General features: G+C 46.3%; 1 protein-coding gene across 4 annotated transcripts in view; it reads right to left on the minus strand.

The window, feature by feature from the left end:
* LOC123355902 (hippocampus abundant transcript 1 protein-like) overlaps positions 1 to 15,872 on the minus strand; it is a 38,390-nt gene extending 22,518 nt beyond the window's left edge. For 3 of the 4 annotated variants that reach the window (XM_044998748.1, XR_006575226.1, XR_006575227.1), the window contains exons 1-11: positions 15,178 to 15,485; positions 8,454 to 8,549; positions 6,900 to 6,962; positions 4,888 to 5,015; positions 4,215 to 4,329; positions 3,387 to 3,605; positions 2,536 to 2,649; positions 1,841 to 1,912; positions 1,457 to 1,569; positions 995 to 1,092; positions 37 to 200 (exon numbers count right to left, since the gene is read on the minus strand). In XM_044998748.1, coding sequence (XP_044854683.1) covers positions 37 to 200; positions 995 to 1,092; positions 1,457 to 1,569; positions 1,841 to 1,912; positions 2,536 to 2,649; positions 3,387 to 3,605; positions 4,215 to 4,329; positions 4,888 to 5,015; positions 6,900 to 6,962; positions 8,454 to 8,549; positions 15,178 to 15,261 — 1,266 coding nt within the window. In that variant the 5' untranslated portion in view covers positions 15,262 to 15,485. Of the gene's footprint in view, positions 1 to 36; positions 201 to 994; positions 1,093 to 1,456; positions 1,570 to 1,840; positions 1,913 to 2,535; positions 2,650 to 3,386; positions 3,606 to 4,214; positions 4,330 to 4,887; positions 5,016 to 6,899; positions 6,963 to 8,453; positions 8,550 to 15,177; positions 15,486 to 15,836 lie in introns of those variants that run through there. The other variant, XM_044998749.1, reaches the window with a different exon arrangement.
* Positions 15,873 to 20,560: the final 4,688 nt, after the last annotated feature.

Below are 20,560 nucleotides of genomic sequence, written 5' to 3' on the forward strand. Positions count from 1 at the left end.
GACAGTCAAAGCAAGTGATGAAACTGGATAGGATACCTCATCAGTAGGGTTGACCATGACCTTCGTGGCCTTACCCAGGGTTTCCACTTCAGCCATTTCATTCAATTCCACATGGAACAAGTAGAAGACAAAGCCATAGAGAGCTGGCCCCAGCCCATTACAGAGCCCCCGAATTCCAGTGATCATCCCCTGAACCACACCTGAGAGAAAAAGTGAAGACAGGGAAGACATAAGCCTCCAGCCTTCTAAAGGACACCTCTTTATAGGCAAGACATCTGTGTTGCATAAGAACAGGATTAAGTCCACATCCAGAACACACACAAACCGATGACTGTCCTGAAGACAGATCTCAGTTCCTATGTAGCTGTACCTCCCTACAAACTCATTAACAGTGAACATGCCATTTCCCAGAGCATGGACACAGGCAAGTCATGCCGCAACTCAGAGATGAACATAGGAGGTTGAATTAGAGGCAATCTGACCTCAGGATTCAGGGCACAAACTCAAGGTAGGTGGATGGTCAAGTAGGAACTTCCTCCCTACCTCAAACAAGTAGCTGTTCAATGTTGCACATAAGCATTATGGGGTGTTTTATGAGACCCTTCCCTCAAGCGTCAGGTATTGTTAAAGGCAGATACCAATCTTGATAGGCTGATGGTGTGAACTAGTTCCTAGAAACTAGTACACCTAATAAACTATATTCTTAATCCTATATTCTTGTGAGAGTATAGGTGCCCATTAAGAGTACTCATGCTGTACACACCAGAGAATTAACATGGAGGGTGGCTGGCATACAGCTTTGAAGCCATACAGAGATGCTGCACAGGGTATGTCCAGATGTTCACTGGATTTCAAAGGGTTAAAGAAATACCTATCCTCCCTACAGTATTGGTAGCACTCTCTCCCCACCGATGTAAAAGTAGAAAACTTGTCAGGATAACTGCTGGATGAATTTTAATCCAAACATTAGAGAAACTCAACAAGTGTGACGTACCCTGCTGGTCGGGATCTGCGTTCCTGGACACCATGGCACTGATGGCTGGGAAAGTAATACTGGACATGGCAGCCACAGCTCCTGCTGCCCACATCATCCTACAAGAGAAAGAGAAACCAGCCCATTAAACTAGCAGTTTTCAACCTTTTTTCATTTGCAGATCTCTAAAAAAATTTCGAATGAAGGTGCAAAACCTTTTGGAAATTTTAGGCTAGTTTGCAGACCCCCAGGGGTCTGTGGACCACAGGTTGAAACCACTGCATTAAGCAGAAAGGAGGAGGAGGAGAGCTTTCCATACAAAAAGAGAACTGCAAACTAAGGCTGGAAGAGCAGACAAATCTCTCCCTCTGGTGGCCAAATGGAGAACATTGCACAACTGCACTGGGCACAAACAGCTGCCTAAAGAGGGGAGGGATGAGAAATGTGCCAATTGTTTATTTAATAATGCTGACTCACTCTTACCAAGGCTGTGATCCAAAGCCGTACCAGGCAAGCTGTAGAATCTGGAAGCCTAAGCCTAAGAGGATGGTATTTTTGTTTCCTATTGAACGCATGAGAATCCCCAACACTACTGTCTGGAAAGAGAAAATGAGATAATGTTATCAAACTACAGTGGGGAGAAAGGAGGCAACTACACTGGACAAGAAAGTGATGAAGAAAGAGGAGGCAACACTCCTCACTGCCAGATTTGTCAGGCCCTGAGGCTGTCCTGCAGCTAGTAACACACATTGATAAGGCTTCACAAAAGGATTCTGACAGCTGCCAATCCAATCCTCAAGGTCATAATTTTTGTGTAATCTCATAACCAAGGGGTCTGAAAGTAGTACCCAGAGAATGGGTTCTCACCTGAGCCAATATGGAGAGGATTCCAACCACACCAATAAAGGCTGCCACAGTCTCTGAGGAAAATCCAATGACCTGCAAAGACACGAGACGGGGACACTATTTCAGGCAAAGGGCTTTGTGTTGTACCTGAGAAAAGCCACGCCATGAGAGCCATCTCTAGTGCTTACTGATACTACATATCGGTAGCTTGAGCATTACACAACTTCACCCTCCACCATCTCATGGGAAAGTGAACATTAAAGCCTCCCCAGATGGAAGAGGTTTCCATGGGCTAAAGTAGTAACTAAGCGAATGGATACGCTGTCCCAAGTGCCTGAAGAAGGTGACATGCTGGGGTAAGCACAGAGTCCAGGGCAGGTGGCTAGTGATTGGTCTGGGGACTGCATTTGCAAGGCACATAAGGGCTGCGCAGTTAACCAGCATTCATGGGGATCCTACATTTTCTAACAGAGAGGAAGCAGGTTACTGGTACTGTTTCACTCTCATTACCAAAGAGCTTTTGGTCAGCAGCGGCAAACCAGGGCTGCTGGTGTGCAGCCAAGCTGCAAATTCCCCCAGCCCATGATCACTGGACAGAAGCTGCTGCCCCATACTGCATAGTCAGGAAGGAAATAAAACAAATTCATGAGACTACAACACACACTACAAACCTTTGATTTCCAAACCTGTATCTTAATCTAACTCCAATGACTGACCTGTCGTAGGTACAAAAAGAAGCTGGAGTACTGGCCGGCTTCAGGAAGGTAGGAGAGAAAGACAGTAATGCAGATGAGAAGCACAGTAGAATCCTGGCCCACTTTGCGGAGAGACTGGAGAAACAAACAGGACCATTAGGCTCCCTCTGATATGAGCCCAATACAAAGGGTTACTTAGTACACTGGGCACCCTGGAAGGGCTTGTTCTGCAACAGAATTTCTGCACATCAGTGGGACATATCTGTATGACAGATCCGTCAGCCTGGCACCAAATTGTTTCTGCCTTGAAGAGCTTCCCAGCTGTGGGAAACTTCACCCCGCTAATGCGGAGCATCGCGGAGAATCCAGCTAGATTTCTGTAACTCTGGCTCTCCTTGGAACATTAATATGGGCAGTGACTCCTAAGTGAGACGAAGGTGAGAAGCAAATGAGCAAGGTAACCTTTTTCAGGGATCCAACCAGCACTCCCCCAGGCTAACAGAAGCAGCAACATGCTAGGTCTTTCGCATGGCTACACAGAGTGCAAATGCAAAGCAATAGGAGTTGCACTCACACCATCAGTTATTGCCACCAAAAGATGATGAAATTTCTTCAGGGACACTGGAAGCTGTTTTTAGACACTACGTAGCCATATACACTCGGAACCCATTACCCAGCACTGAATAAAGATACAGCCAGACATCATCATCCTTGCACCTGATACAATCACGTCTAAATTCACATCCTTTGCCTCTCGCAAAATGTTTTCCTTTTTATCTTCACTCTCCTGTTAGAAGAACCAACACGGAACTTGGGGAAATAGATCTAGAAGTTAAATTGCAGTGAAAAATTGCTAGTAGCAAACTACTTACAGCAAATGGATCTGCCTGTTCCCAAGAGATGGGAGCTCCCCAGGACACAGGGCGCATCTCCTCTGGCAGAGATTCTGGCACAGCCAGCAGAATGAAGCCAATATCCAGTAGAGCAACCCCTGAAGCCAGCACCACCACCAGTGTATCACCATACGCTTGGGACAGGTACGCGCCAATTGCCGGACTTGTGACCAGGCTGGCTGCAAAAGTGGCTGACACCTGCAGCATAATACAAATGTTAGCAGTAGTATCTTTTGGCCAGAGCCTACCATCTTTCCCAGAGTCATCCAAGGCCATCAGCTCCATCACCTATAGGAGTAGCCAAACTATAGGGGCAGGTTTTCCAGAATTGTGGAATACAGAAATATGGTATTTCCCCCCGGTGGAGTTGAGGCTAGGTCACGACAATGGGTGATAACCAGAGGCCTCTCAATCAATACTTAAGGTGTTTTCTGTAATCATTTTATAACACCATGCGAGAATAGTTCAGCAGAAGCCACAGGTGCACAGCCACTGTTCTATTTGTGTTTGCATGGAAGCCAGCATGGTGTAGTGCCACAGGCTGGAGAAAGGACTGTAAGTGACAATACAGCTGGATTCCAGATTTCACAGCACCAAGCTCTGCGGTTGGTTTCTAAACACGTTGCTCCATTTGGAGTCAGGAATGGAACCAGCAATGGACACAGTGGATTGACAGGAATGCAGAAGTCCTGTGTGCAATACCCATGGGGAGGCCACTCTTAAGATGGTCCCGCACCCCACCTTTCCAACTCTCTGAATTCTGGAGCACTGGAGTATCTCTTCAGGGAATCAACTAATGATCCTTACCAAGCCATAAGCTGTACTGCGTTCATGTTCCTGTGTGATATCAGCAACATAGGCAAAAATCACAGAGAAGGTGACAGCAAAGACTCCGGACATGGAAATGACAGCAAAATACCACCTGAAAGAGATGTTCCCAGGGTCAGAGTTAGAGGAAACCACATGAAAAAAACCCACAAGAGCCTAATGCTGCTGAACTACAGTCTCTTCGCCACACCCCTGCTTCAATTCATTTCACTTCATGCTGAAGTGCTCAGAAATGCCATTGGGCTTCCATTCCGGTTAACGTTTCATGGCTTAAAAACCCAGTCCAGACCCATGTCTGGTAGCATCCCACACAGGAAGGGAACATTAATGCGATGCAATACCGATGCAGTTTTTAGTAGTGGAAAGCAAACACTAGGAGAAGGCATTTCTTTCGGACTGGAGTTGGAATCCAATGGTGTGTGAAGGAATAAGCTCTGGGTCAAGGAAAGGCTGCCTCTTCAGGCTCCTTCTCTTCATCATACAAGCACTTCCAATCTCCTCCACAGTCACTGCACCTCCAGATCCTCCTAACTCCACCATGTCAAGTGACTACACCTCCAAATTCCTCTTTGACACTCTCACTCATCTTCTGGATGGATCCCTCCCATATCACTGCACCCTCACATCATCTCCATTCCAAGCATAGACTCACCATGGGCTGATCTTCATGAGAGGTATTGGTGCACACGTGAAGAACACAGTGAGGAGAAGGAAGGATTTCCTGCCCCAGACATCAGAGAGCGCACCAATCAGTGGGGCACTTAGAAAGGACAGCAGGCCCTAAGTAAAGAGAAAGGGGTTCACACCAGGTACAAATCCCACAGCCCCTTTCTCTGGCTAGCAATAGGAGAGTAAGAGCTGTAATGACACCAATACAAACAACAGGAGCTGGCAATCTACAGTACCGGATTTCTAGGAGGTGGCAAGGTTACCAAAACATGACCATTCATTAGATAGCTGAAATCTCTATACTGGAAAAGCTGCTAAATGCTCAGAAATTTTTTTCCTTCTCTCTAAGTACTCAGAGTCTGCAGCTGTGGTCTTCCCATGCCTATTTGTGCAGCAAGGAGTTGCCACTGCCTGAAGATGTTGGCAAAGCTCCAAAATGTCAATATTTATTGCAGTTCAGGGAAAGCTCTGGCTCTAGATTGAGACCTGTTGGATGTGAAGAGAGGCAAGTCCATTCAGCCTCTGTAAAAGTTCTCCATATCTACAAATCTTTCACACCCGTGACAAAATGGGGGAATGAGCGCCTTAAGATATACATGAGAGTCTCTGAGCGGCCCCACACCTGAGAAAAATCATCCTTCAATGACAGTCATGCTCCTTTAATTGGGGTGCTCCTGCTAATACCGATGCCCATCCCCATGACCAATTTTGCCATGTTACCAAGCAAATTAGAAAATGATTTTGTTTTAGTTCTTGCCAGCTTCTGTAATTCCTCCACAGGCGTTGGACTATTCTAAAACCATTTCTCCAGTTGCTACGTGGCTTTGTAATCACCAATCTACTGTGGGATGGCAGAGTTTCTAGATCACGGTTACATTGTTTTTAATTCCATTACTAGAGAGCTATAACAGTACCAACTTTTTTGTTATCTTATTATGTAGAATGTGGTCGCTAGGCTGTTCTCATGCTGTTTTGGAGTGTTCTTAGCTGTCAGCACAGCATGAGGCACAGGCGCTGGCATCCTCTGGGCCCTGGGAGTGCTCAACCCCATGCTCTGCACGAGGCCCCATCCCCTTCTCCCAAAACCCCCATCCACCTCCTTCCACCCTCACTCCACCCCCACCTCGCCTCTTCCCGCCCAGTTCCCAGCTCCTTCCCCCTAGTGCCTCCTGCATGCCGCGGAACAGCTGATCGCAGCAGGTGGGAGGCACTGGAAAGGAGGGGGAGGAGTTGATCAGCGGGGCTGCCAGCGGATGGGAGGCACTGGGGCAGCGGGGGAGCAAGGAGGTGGTGAGCTGGCTACTGGAGGGTGCTAAGCATCCACTAATTTTTCCACAGGTGCTCCTTGACTGGAGCACCCAGGGGCAGCTCTAGCTTTTTTACCGCCCCAAGCATGGCAGGCAGGCTGCCTTCGGCGGCGCGCCTGCGGGAAGTCCGCCGGCCCCGCGGATTCGGCAGCATGCCTGCGGGAGGTCCGCTGGTCCTGTGGATTTGGCGAACCCGACGCAAAATCTGCGGGACTGGTGGACCTCCCGCAAGCGCGCCACTGAAGGCAACCCGCCTGCCGCCCTCACAGTGACCAGCAGGGTGCCCCCCCGCGGCTTGCCACCCCAGGCATGTGCTTGGTGCACTGGTGCCTGGAGCCGCTGCTGGGAGCACCCACGGAGTCGGCGCCTATGGCATGGGGTTCAGACTTCTTGGGCTATCCAGCAGGCTGTCAGTGCTATTCTGAAAGAAAATACCTAAATGGGTTAGCGCACACAGAATCAACCGGGCATGAAAATGGAACTGCCCTTCTGCTGTGCTTGCCAATAAAATGGCCACTTACCCACTATAGACTAGACTAATCACACCAAACAGCACTCTGATTATAATGACTTTCCATTGCTACTGACCCGGTTCTCAGATTGGAACAAAGCCCAGATGGTAAGGTGGTCTGGCCCATCGTGTTTCTACAGCATTGGTTCTTTAATATGGAAGGAAAGAATTCCTTACCTTGACCCCATGGATCAGGCCATTCATCAAGAATGTGTGCTGAGGAAAAGTCCGGTGTAACACCTGTGGAGACCAAGTCAACAATTTTACAGATCCTCCACTAAGTTCTGCTGTTAAAGGCCAGGAGGATCACATCAAACGAGAGACTAAATAAGCCTGCAGTCCATTTTTGCCCACAGCACTGACACTCGTATTCCCATGCCATAATCACCATACACATGCTCTGCTAACAAAATATATGGAGCCCTTTTGTTTCCTCATCAGTGCCATAGGCAGCCACTTCTCCCAGGTATGTCTCACGGAGACGTGTTACTGTGTTGGAGCTGGGTAGGGGTGAGCTCGTGTCCAAGTTTCTCTAACACTATGAAGCCATTTCAGACAGACAAACATTTCTCCACCTCTGCCCCATCTGCCTAATCCCTATTTCTGCTTCATTTAACTCAGTAAGTGTTTCCTGATCACTCTCTTCTTGTTTTTGTACCCCCTATCTACTTGCCTTATATTTTATACTAGTAAATGTACTTCTAAGGGCCTTTCTGAACAAGACCTTCTTTGCATGGAAATTACCTAGATCCCAGAAATCAGCTCACAGATCTTCATGGTACATTAAACGCTAATGTGACTTGTCATACCAGCTGCTGAAAACAAGTTCTGAAAGCTGAGAATCCCTCCTGAAGCTGCCAACTTGGAAGTTTCCAGTCACTTAACTCAAGACAAATATCTGAGTTGGGAATTCTAGTTCTTTTGATCAAACTAATCTTTTGTTCTTGGTTTTATTGTGGCATTTCCTTTGTGGCCTATATTGGTCATCACAGGTCATCTACCGCAGATATGAAGAACAACTCTATGTAAGCTCAAAAGCTTGTCTCTTTCACTAACAGACGTTGGTCCAATAAAACATTTTATTACCTCATCCACCTTATCTCTTTAATAGCCTGGGACCAACATGGCTACAACAACACTGCAAACAATAATTTTTCATGACAGTCTGTCACCCCCAGCTGAGCTCTTGGGTGTGGTCAGTAATTAGACAGGACTTGACAGTGCAGGGAGTGCTGCTGGTAATTCAGAAAGAGGCAACCCTACCTCTATATCAGTACTAAAGCAAAGTCCCAGCCCCTGTATGAAAGATGCAGTCATTGGAGGAGTTCTAAAACGTCACGGCCTTCCTCAATCATTAAAGATCTCCCCTGGCACTTTTCACCAGTACCGAGCTTTAAATGAAAAATTCTGGCCAAATTCAAGTTTGGGTTCTTAAGTCCTGCTTCACTAAATCCCCTATTCCATTTCAAATAATGTATTCTTCATTCTCTGTCCTAAATTAGTAAGCAGAGTTCTTATGTGCTTTTAAACAATTGCCATGTTCCACTCCAGAGATGGCTGCAGCAATTCCTATCTGTAAAGTACTTTTTGGAATGAGTTCTACAGATATAAGGTACAGTATCCTAGGTTTTGCCTCTTGTGCTTCAAACTCAAACTGTACCCAGATCTTCACTGAAATCCTCAACCTCAGCATTTCCACCATGCTACCCTCAGCAAGAGTCAGTTACTCACCGTTAACATAGGGGTGGTGAGTAACCCCCAGGCAAAAAATTCCAGGAAAATCACCACCACCGCATGGTACACACTGGGCTCTCCAATACCCTGTCGCTGAAAGAAAAAACATGTTAAGGCCCTGAAATCTGAAAAGTGGCTTGGGGCACAAATTCATAGCCATATAGGGGGAGAGTTTCAAAGGAATAAAGGACAGGTAGGTGCTCAACTCCCACTGACTTCCAATAGGAACGGGGCAGCTAATTGCCCTTTGTGCCTTTGAAAGTCTTCCCCTTAGCTCCTGGGGGACAACGGAAGGGAGGTAATTGAATTTCCCTGCAAATGCTGATAGAGGAGTTAGCTACAGAAAAAACATTTCCCCAGGTGCTAAATCTCAGTTACTGGCCCAGGTTTTCCTTTGCTGTGTAGGTGTACCTGCAAGGTCACAGGCTTACGGAGAACAGGGGTCACAAGGGAGTGTAGAAAGCAAACAGGATTGAACTCAGCTGCGTCAGGGAATCGCACAGATCAAACATTCAGAAGCATAGTGTGCCTTTCACAAGAGGGGATTTCAGTGCAACTGGCCTACATGACTTTAACACACCAGAAAGCACAGATAGCACCAAGACCAGTGCTGATACATTATAAAGTACATCTGTTGTTCAACCAAGCTGTTTAAAATTTTCAAAGCCAATTAAGGAATTAAGACAACTCCCAGGAATTTCAATGGAAATTGAATGTCAGAATTTTCTGTCAGCTGTGGAAAACCTCAGCCCTCTTGTATTTTTTTTCTAGAGTAGATGAATGGGCTTCCCATTGTGTTTATTTGTGGCACAGTGTGAAAGGTATGCTGGAATTTATAGCCTGCTGTTACCTCAAATATTAGCAGAATTATTCTAGGGGAGCTACAGATTAGAGTAACTGTTAACAGAGCAAGAGAAGACAAGTAGATTCCGAGAGCCTGGTTGTATTAACAGTTTCTATTAAAGATGTTTCCTTTAAACAGGTTGTAAATCTGATTCAAAGACAAAAACACCTTCAAAACAGGGAACACCCAAGGGAAATATGGTCATTAAATGAAGTTATTTTTATTCTACACAAACAACTGGACAAACCCTTTCTCTGTTGCTACAAAATGTGATGGTGGCATTATGCCAGCAATGCTGGAGAAAAGTGCAAGTTGCATGGATATTTAATTCCCCCATCCCATTACACTGTCTTGGTAGGAAGAGAGATACTTCCCCTCACAGAAAGAAGTTATCACATCCTTCTGTTACACTCTTTCAACCAAAACTCTGCAGTTAGATCTTTTTGTCACTTGGACAAAACAAAAATACATGTATTCTCCCAACTCATGCTAGAAAGAGTATATGCTGCCTCGACAAAGCAGCAGAGGTTATGAACTTTGGGCAACAGGTAAGCCCCTTCAGAGAGTACAGAACTATTTAAGCAGCCTGGATCACAGCAGAACTAGCAACAAGAACTTTCGTAGGGCCCAGTTTATAATACAGCATGAACATAAGAATGGCTGTAGTGGGTCAGACCAAAGGTCCATCCAGCCCAGTATCCTGGATACCGACAGTGGCCAATGCCAGGTGCCCCAGAGGGCATAAACCTAACAGGTAATGATCAAGTGATCTCTCTCTTGCTGTCCATCACCACCCCCTGACAAACATAGGCTAGGGACAACATCCTTACTCATCCTGGCTAATAGCCATTAATGGACTTAACCTCCATGAACTTATCCAGTTCTCTTTTAAACCTTGTTATAGTCCTAGCCTTCACAGCCTCCTCAGGCAAGGAGTTCCACGAGTTGACTGTGCACTATATGAAGAACTTCCTTTTGTTTGTTTTAAACCTGCTGCCCTTTAATTTCATTTGGTGGCCCCTAGTCCTTATATTATGGGAACAAGTAAATAACTTTTCCTTATTCACTTTCTCCACATCACTCATGATTTTATATACCTCTATCATACCTCCACTTAGGCCATGGCTACACTTGCAAATTTGCAGCGCTGCAGCAGGGTGTGAAAACACACCCTCTCCAGTGCTGCAAATTGCGGCGCTGCAAAGCGCCAGTGTGGTCAAAGCCCCAGCGCTGGGAGCGTGGCTCCCAGCGCTGTACGTTATTCCCCACAGGGAGGTGGAGTACGGACAGCGCTGGGAGAGCTCTCTCCCAGCGCTGGCACTTTGACTACACTTAGCGCTTCAAAGCTAAGTGTAGTCTCCTCTTTTCCAAGCTGAAAATCCTCGCCTCTTTAATCTCTCCTCAGATGGGACCCGTTCCAAACCCCTAATCATTTTAGTTGCCCTTCTCTGAACCTTTTCTAATGCCAGGATATCTTTTTTTGATATGAGGAGACCACATCTGTACGCAGTATTCCAGATGTGGGCGTTCCATGGATTTATATAAGGGCAATAAGATATTCTCCATCTTATTCTCTATCCCTTTTTTAATGATTCCTAACATCCTGTTTGCTTTTTTGACTGCCGCTGCACATTGCGTGGACGTCTTCAGAGAACTATCCACGATGATTCCAAGATCTTTTTCCTGATTAGTTGTAGCGAAATTAGCCCCCATCATATTGTATGTATAGTTGGGGTTATTTTTTCCAATGTGCATTACTTTATTTATCCACATTAAATTTCATTTGTCATTTTGTTGCCCAATCACTTAGTTTTGTGAGATCGTTTTGAAGTTCTTCACAGTCTGCTTTGGTTTTAACTATCTTGAGTAGTTTAGTATCATCTGAAAACTTTGCCACCTCACTTTTTACCCCTTTCTCCAGATCATTTATGAATAAGTTGAATAGGACTGGTCCTAGGACTGACCCTTGGGGAACACTACTAGTTACCCCTCTCCATTCCGAAAATTTACCATTTATTCCTACTCTTTGTTCCCCGTCTTTTAACCAGTTCTCAATCCATGAAAGGCTCTTCCCTCTTATCCCATGACAACTTAATTTACGTAAGAGCCTTTGGTGAGGGACCTTGTCAAAGGCTTTCTGGAAATCTAAGTACACTACGTCCACTGGATCCCCCGTGTCCACATGTTTGTTGACCCCTTCAAAGAACTGTAATTGATTAGTAAGACATGATTTCCCTTTACAGAAACCATGTTGACTTTTGCCCAACAATTTATGTTCTTCTATGTGTCTGACAATTTTATTCTTTACTATTGTTTCAACTAATTTGCCCGTTACCGACGTTAAACTTACTGATCTATAATTGTCATGATCACCTCTAGAGCCCTTTTAAAATACTGGCGTTACATTAGCTATCTTCCAGTCATTGGGTACAGAAGCTGATTTAAAGGACAGGTTACAAACCATAGTTAGTAGTTCCGCAATTTCACATTTGAGTTCTTTCAGAACTCTTGGGTGAATGCCATTTGCTCCCGATGATTTGTTACTGTTAAGTTTATCAATTAATTCCAAAACCTCCTCTAGTGACACCTCAATCTGTGACTATTCCTCAGATTTGTCACCTACAACAGCCGGCTCAGGTTTAGGAATCTCCCTAACATCCTCAGTCGTGAAGACTAAAGCAAAGAATTCATTTAGTTTCTCCGCAATGATTTTATCGTCTTTAAGCGCTCCTTTTGTATCTCAGTCGTCCAGGGGCCCCATTGGTTGTTTAGCAGGCTTCCTGCTTCTGATGTACTTAAACATTTTGTTATTACCTTTTGAGTTTTTGGCTAGCTGGTCTTCAAACTCCTTCTTGGCTTTTCTTACTACATTTTTACACTTAATTTGGCAGTGTTTATGCTCCTTTCTATTTACCTCACTAGGATTTGATTTCTACTTTTTAAAAGATGCCTTTTTAATCTCTCACTGCTTCTTTTACATGGTTGTTGAGCCACGGTGGCTCTTTTTTAGTTCTTTTACTGTGTTTTTTAATTTGGGGTATACATTTAAGTTGGGCCTCTATTATGGTGTCTTTGAAAAGCATCCATGCAGCTTGCAGGGATTTCACTCTAGTCACTGTACCTTTTAATTTCTGTTTAACTAAACCCCTCAATTTTGCATAGTTCCCCTTTCTGAAATTAAACGCCACAGTGTTGGGCTGTTGAAGTGTTCTTCCTACCACAGGAATGTTAAATGTTATATTATGATCACTATTTCCAAGCAGTCCTGTTATAGTTACCTCTTGGACCAGATCCTGTGCTCCACTCAGGACTAAATTGAGAATTGCCTCTCCCCTTGTGCGTTCCCGTACCAGCTGCTCCAAGAAGCAGTCATTTAAAATATCGAGAAATTTTGTCTCTGCACTTCGTCCTGAGGTAACATGTTCCCAGTCAATATGGGGATAATTGAAATCCCCCCCAAATTATGGAGTTCTTAATTTTGACAGCCTCTCTAATCTACCTTAGCATTTCATTGTCACTATCACTGTCCTGGTCAGGTGGTCGATAATAGATCCCTAATGTTATATTCTTATTAGAGCATGAAATTATCTTCCATGGAGATTCTATGGAACACGTGGATTCACTTAAGATTTTTACTTCATTCGATTCTACGTTTTCTTTCACATATAGTTCCACTCTCCCCGCATGACCTGTTCTGTCCTTCCAATATATTTTGTACCCCGGAATGATTGTGTCCCATTGATTGTCCTCACTCCATCAGGTTTCTGTGATGCCTATTATATCAATATCCTCCTTTAACACGAGGCACTCTAGTTCACCCATCTTATTCTTTAGACTTCTAGCATTTGTGTACAAACACTTTAAAAACTTGTCACTGTTTATTTGTCTGGACTGTGCAATTACCATGTTGGAGAAATGAGCATTAACCATAATTAGCTACTGGTTGTTGCAAGCCCCCTTTTCCGGTCTAGCATTAATAGAGATTTTATTTTAGAACCATACTAATGGCACAAATTGTGGCCAAATCTGTTGCTAGTGGGCACTGAACCCAGGACATTCAGCACCAAAAGCACAAACCCCAACATCTGGGCCAAAGCCATAAGTTCTCTAGCTGTAAGTAGCAGGCTGTTATAGTCAGTGGAGCTAGTCAATAGGAGACATGATCATATGTAAAAAATCAGTGTATTACATTAGGCCAGACAAGGGCATAAATATAATCTCTTAAACCAATTTAATGTGGTTCATTAACATGGGTTGCAGTTATGCTATGTGTGGATGAAACAATGTCAGGAAGAAAAATATCTGGAAAATGATTTCACCCACCATGCCTGCTAACGGTTAGTCACAGTATTTGAACTGTGTCTGGAATCTGAACAATTCCACAACAACTTGTTAGCATTTGGAATACAGTTACACAAATAGAAAACCTTCATTACAGTTTTACAGCTTTTCACATCTTCCACCTATTTATACGATTCATCTTTCAATGCCTAAACCAGCTTCCCAAACTCTCAATAAAGGACTAAAGGTTACACTGTAGAGGGACATTGGTCACTAAGCACCAGGTGAAATTTACTTCGAGGACTGACCTCACACGCATGTTTTACTGTTCTGAATGACCCACTCTGGTTGTGCTTGTAGCCACCCCTGGAAATAGTACAATAATTAACACTTCACTGGCTTTTAACCTTGCTTAGTGCCACCCCACCCACCCCGTGCATCATCTTGTCCCTCATGTTGTTTACTGCAAGTGTTCAGTTCCCACTGTTTGTAGTTTGCCTAGAGAACACTCCACTAATCAAACAGACGTTCAGACATTTTATATTTGTTTTGTTAATGGGAGGGATTTAACAAAACCAATCTATTAGTAACCTTATGAGTCCCATGGCCCCAAGTGTTTTTCAGTGTTAAGTGTCACAAGTTAAACTACTTTAGAGTAATCTCTTACTTTACAAGAAAGAACACAGGTAAAGTTCAGGTTTGAGTTGTTTCCAACCTAAATAAGTATTTTCCATTTTGACTAGTCCAAACCAGTTTAGCAAGTCTGATGAAATAGGAAGATGGTCAATCTGCTTCAAAATATATTGAGAGATCACTGTACCCAAGTAGATTGTCCCCCAATGCAGTGCTATATTAGCCTCAGAAACAGGCTTTTACTTTACAGATATGACTGCTTGGGTCCCACGAGAACCAGCATGGTGGGAGGAGGCCACAACTTAATATCTTAGCTTCCATGAGGGCCAATATGATGGGAAAGAGCTCACCTCTCAGTATCTTGTACTCTGGTGTATCTAGTACACTGATAGTCTAAAATACAAAGCACGGTGCTAAAATTTAACTACAGCAGAGCATAATAGTCTGCATTATAGGCATATACTGGCAGCATCTGGTGATGTTGCAGTGCTGGTCTCTCCCTACTTCAAACCCACTTCTCAGTGGAAGGCCCAAAATGTCAGACCACCTGCAAATCCAAACCTAAGTGTCTGCCAACACAGTGAAGCATGCAAGCCCCAAATACACACACAACCCACTCGATAGGTTGGTTTCATTCCACTGGAACCACTACACGGGTGAGATCCAAGCTTCAGATCTCCACAGGGCGGCTCCACAGTAGATCACAGCTGTGTTTGCCCACACTGAAGATGGCCCCCAGCCTGGTGCAAACGGCACCAGGGCTCTCCCTGCCACCTGGGATTCCCACACCGGGCTGGTGCTGTCCAGGGCGGGGGAGATACTGCACCGGCCAGCACGGTGACCGCCCAGCATGTGTGTGATGGGCCGGGAAAAGCGGCTGGAGCAAAGCTCCCCCCCCCCGGCCTCCCCCGCTACCAGACCCCTCAAGCTTCCTGCCCCCCCCCCGCCCCCCGGCGGACTCACGCTGGCTCCGTCCCGGATGATGATTTTCTTGGCCAGCAGGACGCTGCGGTTGAGCCGCTTCTTTTTCTTCTTCTCGCCGGTCATGGTGAGGCCGGGGCCCTGCCGCTGCTGCTGCCCGGGTTCCGCTGCGGCCCCATCCTCCCCCCGGGGGCCGGGCCAGACTGAGCCCGGGGGGGAGGGAGGAAGGACTCAGGGCCACCGGGACCGCCTCACGCCGGCGGCGCCGACACCATCCCCCCGGAGGCGGCGGCCCGCTCCGTCCGGCTGCGTCCTGCCCGCTCCTCGGGGCAACCCCACCCTCCCCGCGCGCCGCCTGCCAGCGCCTCCCTCAGCCGCTTCCGCCCGCTGCGCGCGCAGCCAGAACAGGCTCTTCCCGCCCCTGCCCTCACCCCATCGCGGCCGCGACCACGCCCCCAGCGTCCTTCCGGATCCGTCTATTCCACCGTGTGCCACGCCCACCAAGGCGCACGCCCCGCCCTCTCTAGACTCAAAGCCTCGCCCACGTTCACGCGCCACCACAAATAAATCACGCTATTGGCTGTCGTGGCCGTCAATCATTTCTGACTCCCTATCGCGGAGCTCCGCGCCATCTTTCGTTCTGCCCTGTTCGGGGAAAAGAGCCTGCGGCGGGCGCCCCAGCCCAGCCTCGTTTTCTCTACCTCTCCTTGGGATTGGTTCATCCACACCTGTGCATCAAGGAGTCTGGCCCTCCGATTGGATTAGATGGTAGATAGGCGGGGGAAAGGTGGAACGATCGGATAACGGTCACAAACGGTCGCTCAGCTTGAACAGTTTTATCGGGCTGTTCCAATAATGGGGGGAAATGGGAAGGATTGTACCACTGACCTATACCACTGTCAATAATGGGAAGACAGTACCACCAACGGGGGGGTGTTACAGGCTATACCACTGATCAATTATGCCACTGACCTAAATGAGGGAATTGTGCTGTGCCAGTGACCTGGATGATGGGGGGACATGACGGTGCCACTGAACCGATGGGGGAGGAAGAGGTAAATGGAGGAGTGCATGCTAGGACCTGATCATGGGCTGCACAAGTGGACGGGACTGAGTGAGAGGTGCATGCTGGGAGCCCTAATCCCCATGTGCCATGCATGGAGAGTCTGATGGAGCAGTGCATGCTGGGAGCCCTAATCCCCATGTGCCATACATAAGGCACTGGGGAGGCCATCATGCTCATAGGCTGCACCTCCAGCCCACTTGAGTCAAGCTGAAGCATTGCATACCAGGAGCAGTCCTCTCCGCTGTAGTCTGCTCCACTGAATACAGTTTAGTTTTAGCATCTGGGTTCTGGTGGGTTCTACTGTGAATCCCTCATCTGGAGCAGGAGTTAGGGAGCTGCTGAGCTGTGGCTTTTCTCCTCCAGAGCTCCCTCAGAGTAGCTGAGATGGCTTCTTCCAGACAGCTGCCTCCTCTTTCTGCCACCAAAGCTCCACCGATCCCTCCTGGCTTTGGCTAGTTCAGTTCTCCTCTCTTCCCTTTGCACTGCATGAAGCCCCCTTCCATGTGATTTTGTTCTATCAAGAAATGGCTTGGATTCATCTGCAAGGTGATGTGTGGGGGCTGTACAGAATCCCTTGTCTGGTTTGAGGCCAGTTATGTACATGGCAAAGTCTCCCAGTTGTTGCCCACCAAGCCCTGTCGCTCTCAACCTGCTCCCCCAAATCTTTCCTCAGTTCTTATTCAGTTTCCAGGCCTTCCTCTACCTGAACCTGTTGCCCTGAGCCTGGGAGTATAGTGACCTGTTTGAGCTGAGAGCAGGGTGTTTCACTTGAGATTTTCAGCACTAAAAAGCATAAACTGGAGCTAAAGGAGTAACTGTAATAGCTGGCAGCTGTAATGGGCTTTTAACTTCTACACCAGCTGGTGGAGTGGGACAAAGACGCCCACTGTCCTAGAGTGGGTTACATAAGCTCCTTGGGACAGGGAAATGTGCAGCACTCTGCCTTTTGGAAAGCACAAGCCCTGTGCTATTAATGATCACAAGTAATAATCAACAGCACGTCCTCCCTGCCCTTCAGCCCAAACAAACAAATCATCAACAAGCCTCGTGATACTAAGAGAATGGGCAATGGGCCAACGGGACGAAAGGGAGATATGCATGTCACAAAAGAAGGGAAGAAAAACTGGAGCGGGTGGAGGATTAAGGTCCTCAAGGAGGGAGAGCAGTTAAATCTGCATGCCAAGCCCTGATTTACTTAGCATGAAGCACCACAAGGGAACCTTCTCAACTTCCATGTAACTTCAGCAGGACTCGTGCGAGAAAGCGGTCATCAGAGTCAGAGATTCCAAGGCCAGAAGGAACCATTGTGATCATCTAGTCTGACCTCCTGTATAACACAGGCATAGAACTTTCCCAAAATAACTCCTAGAGCATATTACTAAAAAACAAACAAACACAACATCTAGACTTGTTAAGAACCCACCATAACCTTGATAAATTCCAATGGTTAGTTTCCCTCCTGGTTAAAAATTTACACCTTGTCTCCATTGAGAATTTGTCTAGCCTCAACTTATAGCCATTGGATCTTTGTCTGCTAGACCGAGGAGCCCATTATGAAATAGTTGTTCCCTGTGTAGGTGACTTGTGACTGTGATCAGTTGAAGGTGTCACAATCTAGCCCTTTACAACGATCATTCTACTCACGTTGCTAAGGCCCCCATCACCACGGTACTGGGCAGAATTTAAAATAGGTTGGCTAACATTCCAAGCAAAAGAAGATAAATAATCGTTAATAATTTAATATTATTAACAATGTTTGAATTGTTACTTGGAAAGAAACTGTCCTCAGATACTTTAATCCTTTTGCCTTTTAGGCTGATAAGCATCAGAGAGACTACCACGTTCATAGGAGCGTAAGGTGACGCAGGCACAGGGTGCAGACGTCGGTTCTTAACACATTATCCTTGCTGTTTGAATGTGGACACTGGGTCACCACTTACCTGAAAAGCCAGGGCCTTCAGCTCTGTATAGTCCAGAGTGTAGCTGTACTTTCTGTGAAAATCACCTAGCTTCCGACTGAAACCGAGGGGTGCTTTGCTCCAATCTGGCTGTGATGGACGCTGCTGTGCCAAGGTGAAATAGATACAGTATCAGAAACCAATCTTAAGGGCCAGATGCTCAGCTGATGTAAATCTGATTTGGCCTTAGGTTGCTCTCTCAGGTTTAGTATTGGAGGGATTAGATTCTTATCAGTCAATGTCGGTAAATGTCCATTTCACCATACACATGCAAACGACAAAAAATATTTCCATTGATGATAATGAAAATGTGCAGCGTGGCGGGGGTAAGAAAACTACTGCCTGAGAACTTAGTAGAGTTTGATTTAAGGACACTTGCTTTGTACATTTTGACTTGTGATGTTGAGAATTTGGGTTTTAATGGTTCTAAGGCATTAACTTTGAATCTCAGCATCTGCTGTCATTGAATTGTCTGACCCCCTCCTCCCATAGTTTCCTGCAACTATGAACATTGAAATTGATAAAAATAAAATGTTTAAAAATAAACATTGATATTGTCCATCAATAATATAAAAAATAACAATGGAATCCTGCCAAGGCTACTCATACTGTAAACCGTGAAGGCTGAAAAGGAAACCCAGCAAGCAGGGCAACTTTTCAGCTTTGGCGCTTTGTTCTCTGTTGTGCTGAAATAAGCAATAAAACGCCGGGTCGGAAAGCTTCTCTCTTCCTGTGAAAGGTCTCACCCACTGAGAAAGGTTCACAGAGGTTAAAGGTCAATGTAGACTCAAAATACAGGGTTTTGGAAACTGAGCATCAGGATCTAGGACTCTAGATAGAGATGCAGAGAAATTCTGCTGACTCACCTTGGCAGGCAGAAGAGGTGGGTCCTATTAGCTCCAATCCAGGAGTATAAAGGGGCTGGCATACCTCTGAGGTAGTGAAGGCTAGTGGCTAGGGCATTAAAGTGGACTGCAAGGACCTGGGTTCAATTCCTTGCTTGGCTACTGAATTGCTGTGTAATATGTGGTAAGTCACTTCACCTCTCAGGTCTCTGTTTCCCCTCCTGCCCTTTGTCTTTCTTCCTGTTTACAGTGTCAGCTCTTCAGGGTATGCATGGTCTCAGACTATGTGTATGTAGAGTGCTTAGCATAATGGGCACTTGATCTCAGCTGGGTGCCATGGGTGCTACCCATACAAATAATTAATAATCAAAGACAAAGGGAACTAGTGTCAGGGTTAGAAAGTTCCAGGAGGAAACAGCCAACTTTAGGCTGAGCTTTGTGCATCCTGGGATTCCTTGATAACTGCCTTGCAATGATTCTTGTCTCAAATGTGCTCAGTATTGCAAGGAACAAGATGGTGTTTCTCACTGTCAGCCCTGCAAACTCAACCTGGGATCTGTGACTCCAGCTGGGGTCTTTCCTCCTCTTGCATCATCACCTGGTTCTGCAGGCCAAATCAGACCCTCGGTGACCATATGCAACCCCGCAGTCATCAGTACCTTTGCTCAGATAGAACTGCCGAGAAAAAGTAAACACTTCTGATGAAGATGCACAACCCCTTGTGCACAACCCCCTCGAGTTGGTTCTGCAGGACAGGGAGGAGCAAAAATCAGTATTTGGTTCACTTCAATGAGGGTTTATGGCACGACGAGCTCTTCAAGTGTTGCCAAAGTGTAAATGTGACAGGCCCTTCGGGTCTCTGTTAGAGGTGGGTAAGCTCCACCCAGAGACAGAGCTATACAGTGGGTGGGGTTTGATCCCCTGTGTCCATTTGTCATTCTTGGTCTAGTGTGATGGCTACATCTGCATTCAGTGAAAAAGCATTTTTGTCACTGGTCAGCAGAGAGGACTGTGAATAGACACACGCAGCGGTCAGGTCTGTTGCAGAAGAATGCACCAGGGTCACTTTTCACAGTAGCACTGCACTTTGAGCAGGAAAAATTGCCTTTCGGAATCCTGCTGCAGGTCTCCCAAATATCAGCACTTGGCATCTGCATGCAAATTGGTGGGAACTAGAGACCTAACTGGGATCAGGGCCTCATTTGTGGGAGACGCTGCACAGACACATAGGACTAGTCTACACTGGCACCACTAAAGTGCTGTCGCCGCAGCGCTTTAACGTGGCTTGAGTGGTCGTGGTGCAGCACTGGGAGAGAGCTCTCGCAGCGCTCTAAAAAACCCACCTCCACGAGGGGCGTAGCTCCCGACAGTGCAGCTCCCAGGGCTGGGGCACTGTCTACACTCGTGCTTTACAGCGCTGACACTTGCTGCGCTCAGGGGGGTGTTTTTTCACACCCCTGAGCGAGAAAGTTACTGTCTGTAAATTGCCAGCGTAGACACGCCCATAGTGAGAGACAGGCCCTGCCCAGAAGAGATTACCATCTAAATAGACAAGA

The sequence above is a fragment of the Mauremys mutica genome, chromosome 24 (genome assembly GCF_020497125.1).
Source record: "Mauremys mutica isolate MM-2020 ecotype Southern chromosome 24, ASM2049712v1, whole genome shotgun sequence".
Lineage (NCBI taxonomy): Eukaryota > Metazoa > Chordata > Testudines > Geoemydidae > Mauremys > Mauremys mutica.